The 5,347-nt window shown below is 51.7% G+C and overlaps 1 protein-coding gene across 1 annotated transcript in view; it reads left to right on the top strand.

The window, feature by feature from the left end:
- LOC121676370 (NOTCH regulated ankyrin repeat protein) overlaps window positions 1-3,238 on the top strand; it is a 5,892-nt gene extending 2,654 nt beyond the window's left edge. The window contains exon 3 of the mRNA XM_042052778.1: window positions 4-3,238. Coding sequence (XP_041908712.1) covers window positions 4-276 — 273 coding nt within the window. The 3' untranslated portion in view covers window positions 277-3,238. The remainder of the gene's footprint in view (window positions 1-3) is intronic.
- Window positions 3,239-5,347: the final 2,109 nt, after the last annotated feature.

The raw sequence follows: 5,347 nt of genomic DNA, 5'->3' as shown, positions 1-5,347 counted from the left end.
CGCGGCAACACCAAGGAGCTGCAGTCGCTGCTGCAGAACATGACGAACTGCGAGTTCAACGTCAACTCCTTCGGGCCCGAGGGGCAGACGGCGCTGCACCAGTCCGTCATCGACGGCAACCTCGAGCTCGTCAAGCTCCTGGTCAAGTTCGGCGCCGACATCCGCCTGGCCAACCGCGACGGCTGGAGCGCCCTGCACATCGCCGCCTTCGGGGGCCACCAGGACATCGTCCTCTACCTGATCACCAAGGCCAAATACTCCGCCGGCGCACGGTGATGCCGGGGCTGCCCCCCCGCTCCGCTCCTCCGGGGATGCCGGGACCGCTCGTCTGGTGATGCCGGGTCCCCCCCACCCCGCGCTCCCCGGCGATGCCGGCTCCCGCTCCCCCGGTGATGCCGGGGACCCTCCCCGCTCCCCCGGCCGCCAGAGCTGCTCCCGCCCCCGCCCGGGGGGGGGTTTGGCGAAGATTTGGGGCCCCACGCAGAACACGCCACCGCTTTTACATTTTTAAGTTTTTTGGTTGTTTGTTTGGTTTTTTTTAATCTTCCAAGGGTTGTTTCCTACTGTAACGTGGTTATTTTCCTCCATCTACCTCGGCTGCACTCACAGTATTCACGGTTTCAGTTTGACATCTGGGCAGATGCTTTAACACCCCCCGTTCCCTCCCCGCTAATATTTAATCCCCCTTCCCGCTCCCCTCGCTCCCGACCCTCCCATTTAAAGTGTTCTGGCTCAGAAACGAATTCATTTCAACGCCCCTCAAAAGCCACCCCGCAGACCCCCACTGGTGCCGGGGTCCCCTCTCCGGTGCCAGCCGCGGCCCCGGGCGCGTTGCCCCGTCCCTGGGCTGGGGCTCCCGGCCGGCCGCGGTCCTTCCCGGCGAGGAAGAGTGGCAAAGTCTTCCTCCTCTCCAACGTTCTCCCAGTGTTTTCCCACCGCTGACTTTTTCTGTCGAGGCGACTCCGTTGGAATATGACAGACGTGGTTTTCTCACCCCGATTGCTCCTGGGTTTGGTTGATTTTGCGTTGGGTTTTCTGCTTTGGTTCTTCCTTGGGTGTCCGAAGAAAGTCTGCGTCCTCACCCGCTCCACGAATCTGTTTAGCACACGTGAGATCCCAGGAAAAGACACTGAGTCCTTGTGGTTTTGTGTGTAAAGGGGGATTAGCAAATCCTGGACTTTTTTTCTTTTTTTAAAAAAAGTGAAATAAACTCTAGAGGCAGAGGATTTGCTTTTGCACAGAAAAGGGGCGCGAGCGCTCTCTGCTGCCTACAGAGATGCTGGAAAACTACTGAAAAGAGTTTGGGAACTTTTATTTTTTTTTCTATTGGTGAAACTTGGATAACACTTCTCAATGCAGAACGATTCACTTGACGTACGTACACTCACCCGCCTTTTATAGGAGATATATATCCCGACGTATATATCTTTATAAAGGAAAGGGAGGAAGCAGAGCAAGCCACCCGAAGGCGCATTTTGAAGTGACTGCACGTATAATCGCAAATGCTGCTTTTTTTATTGCTATGGCACAAGAACACCCATTTGGAAAATGCGGAAAAGTTCAGAAGTCTCCTTTCTCCCGCTGGTCTTTCAGCCCTCTTCTCCTCGTCTGCACTAAAGCCATCCGTATCACTGCCGTCTCCCCGCTCTTTCCTCTCGCTCCCTGCATCCAAACCATTCCGATTAAAAAAGAGAAAAGAAAATAGTTACCTGCTGGTTTATTGGGGTTGTGTCTTACCTATTTATCATGTCTGTATATATTTGTGGGTGAAGATTGTGAGCCTGGTTTTGTTTGGAGCTGGTGGTGAGTGTTTCAAAAATACGGTTTGGGATATATGCTTTTTGTTGCTGTTCTTTTTTTTTTCTTTTCCTAGTCTTAAAACTAAAAAAAAAAAAAAAATCCTAGAGTCTGCCCTGATTATTTCCCATTGCACTGAATATTCTGCTTTGTCTCTGATGGTTTCACCTGCAGTTGTTTGGGGTTTGTTGGGGTTTTTTGTTTGTTTTTGTTCTTTGTCCACTTCCACAATTTGAGATGATTTCAAAAGCTCCAGATTTAAAGAAGAAAAAGAGAGAAAAAAAAAAAAAGCCCTGTCAAAAGTGTCTACTGTTAATGCTGTAATTTGCAAGGAACTGCTTGGCCGAAGTCTTTCTGTGAGCATGGAAGGGGGTGTCCAGCACTTCCACTGGTGCTTCTGTGCGATAGTTACGGGGTGGGAACAAGACCTTTCCTAGTGAGGTTTTATCGTTGTTACCAGATGGTTGCACATTTTATTTTTTTTTTTACGTAAATGGATTTGTCACAATGAAATGTCATAACATTTATGACATGATATTAAAAAGTGTATTGTAAAGCCAAGTTCTAGATGGATTTTTAAAAAGAAATCTTGGTTATAAACCCAGTCTAAAGGGAGCTCTGTCCAGTGTTGTAAAGACAACATGATGTAACCCATATTTATATTTTTATAAAATACCTATTAAGACTGTGAATCTCCTGTGTGAATTGCTGGGTGAGTTGTTTAAGAAAAGTATTGTTCCTTTCCAGACTCCTGGAGCTTTAGACACGCTGAGATTTTTGGGAAACTGTACGTCGGGGAAGGGGGTTTGCTCTGAAATTGTGAGTTGATGTATTTTTACATCCCTTTGTATTTTACTGAAAAGCTGCTGCCCTTCCTAGTCCCTAGAGTTTCAATTTTCTATGCAACCCCCACACCCCCGTCTCTCTTGATCCTGAGAAGTAAAAGGGATGCAGATTGATTCAAATTGAAATGAGGGTCCCCCCACCCCCCTTGTTGGCTCATCGTGCTGCTGACCCTTCACGCCAAAACGGGGAGTACAAGAAAAAAAAAAAAGAGGCAGGTGGGGGAGGCTCTTTCATGCATGACTGGTTGCCTTCCAGCAGTCATCTTTTTAATTATTATTATTATTTTTGTAAGAAGAATATATTGATAATGTCAGTGAAATAAGCAGACATTGAAGCTGATGCACAGATTGCTCCAGAAAGGAGTTTTTCTGTAGATTTTTCTTTAGATGCGAATACCTTTTTTAATTATGTTAATTAATGTTAAGAATTTTTAGGCTTATATTGAAGCTGTATGTGGGTCACTATATGATCATTTCTAACTGGATAAAGTCTGTACAGTACAGCATATTCCTGAGTGTATGATATAGACCTGTAGCCCCAGAGTGCGAAATTTATAAATAAATTTTTCATTGATCTTTTTATAAAAAAAAACAAACCAAGGCTTTTTTGTTTGTTCTTTTCCATGTGGTTACTGGCAATGCTGGGTGTTTCCTGTGGTGGGGGGTGGCTGGCTGGGACCCCAGGTGTCTCCTCTGGTGTCAGATCTGCAGCTGTTCTGGGTTTGAATGCAGCCCGGGAGCTGGATGGCTGGGGTGGATTTGGGGGGAAGTGTGTGGCCCCTTCCCACAGGCTGGAGGAAGTTCCCTGCACTCAGGGGTGTCCTGGGTTGCCCCGTCCCAGTGTTCAGAGGCTGGTGGAGGGGTGATGGCTCAAACCAAACCCTGGTGCTGGATGGGCACGTGCTGTTTGGGACATTCCTAAAGATGCTACTTGTCCCCAGGAAGTGAGGGCAGAGCTCAGCAGCCAGTCCTGGGCCTGGGGAGTTTGGGGTGCATTTTCGGGGCTGCAGCCCCAGCCTCTCTGGCTGAGCACCCCGCAGCTCCCTGTGACCATTCCCAGCCTTTTGATTCGAGCGTGGGCCCCAGCAAGGGTTTGCGGCCCCTCGGGCTGTGGAGATGGGCTCAGTGGTGTCTTCAGCTGCCCCCAGGAAGGGGCACAGGGTGAGGGTCAGCATGGCCTCTCCATCCCCAAAGGCTTCTCTGTCCTCTGGCGTGGCTCAGAGGGGGCCCGCGGCCGGAGCTGAGCTCTTCTCCTCGGGAGGCTTTCCAGGCAGGACCGGCTGCTCCGGGAAGGGGGAAGAGCAGAGGCAGCCCCGTGCCTGCACTGGTGGGCCCTGCCCAGGGCCAGGGCTTTTAAGGCAGGATGCAGGCAAGCCTCCCTCGCTGGCAGCACTGGGGGGTCGGATGAGGCTTTTTCTCTATCAATAATTCTGCCAGCTCTGCAAATGCCTAAATCCCAGGGAACTTTGTGCCTGCCCAGTTTGGCTCTGGGTGTGGGTTCCCAGGGATGTAAGGAGTGGCGTCCTGCAACCACAGTGGGGAGGAAGCCTGGAGAAAAGGCTCAGTGTGACCTTTCCAGGTTGGCCAAACTCCACTCCAACGTGCCAAGCCCCGTGCCATCTGCTGCCAGCACGGGCCAGTGCCTGGCACAGACACAGCTGGTGTCCCCAGGTGCCCTGGGGACACACAGCCGCCCGGGCAGCAGCCCAGTGTGGACAATCTGAGTGCCTCGGATGGATTTGAGCAGGAGAAAAAAGATGATGCCAAAACCCTCAGTCACAGCCACTGGTGGTCCTGGGGGTCCTTCACCCAGGGTCCTGCGGCAGCTGCTGACTCCAAATGTGTTGGGAGGTGTGGGGTGAGCACCGCTCCCCTCTCCTGCCATGGCACTGTGTGACAGTGACCACCAGCCTGTGCCACCGAGCCTCCCAGTGGCTGTGCTCCCCAGGGCACACGGGGTTACACCTGCAGGTGGGGATCATCCCAGCCTCATCCCTCTGCGCTTGGAATGCTGCAAAACCTCATCCTGGCGCCTGCATTGGGATGTCACAGAGCTGGGCTCACCTGGCTCAGCTCAGCCCTGCAGCTTCTCACCCTTCGCCTTGTCCCAGGGCCCCAGAGAGCTGGGCTGGGCCAGCCACCACCTCAAGGAGGGGTTTTTCTGGGGAAACGCAGCATTCCTGTGCATGGCTCCTCTCCCCACAGTGGATGGGGTGGGCTGGGGTCTCCAGCAGCCCCTGATTTGGGCACCCCCCTGGAACCAAGCCCAGCAAAGCCACTTTATGTTCCCCACATGTGATGGCCCTGGCAGTGGGGATGTGCTGAGGGCGCAACTGAGGCCCAACCCCAGGGCTGAGCACCCCGGGGAGCAGCTGCCCTGGTGCCAGGCTCTTCCCAAGGCCTGTGGCCACCTTACTTTGCCGCTTTCCTCTGCAGAAACCCTGTCCAAGAAATCTAGGAACTTCAAAGACTTGGGTTTTTATCCCCTTTTTTTCTTTCTCTTTTCTATTTTTGTTCAAATAGCACAAAAATATTGGATGGTTTGGTGGCGTAAGCGCATTCTTCTGGCATTTTTGCCTGTCCCTGGCTGCGTGTTATTGTCCGTCAGCCGCATTACGTAGGTGCTGTTGTTCCAAGAGAAACCAAAGCAAGAATTTGAACTTTCAAGTGCTTCCTGCCATTGTCTTTTGCTTTTGTTTGTGCTG

Source organism: Corvus kubaryi, unplaced genomic scaffold, assembly GCF_017639235.1.
Source record: "Corvus kubaryi isolate FWS band 111438036 unplaced genomic scaffold, C.kubaryi_AGA036_p1.0 78, whole genome shotgun sequence".
In the NCBI taxonomy this organism is placed as follows: Eukaryota; Metazoa; Chordata; class Aves; order Passeriformes; family Corvidae; genus Corvus; species Corvus kubaryi.
The sequence above is the reverse complement of the archived record's forward strand: the minus strand, read 5'-3'. Positions and strand labels throughout refer to the sequence as shown.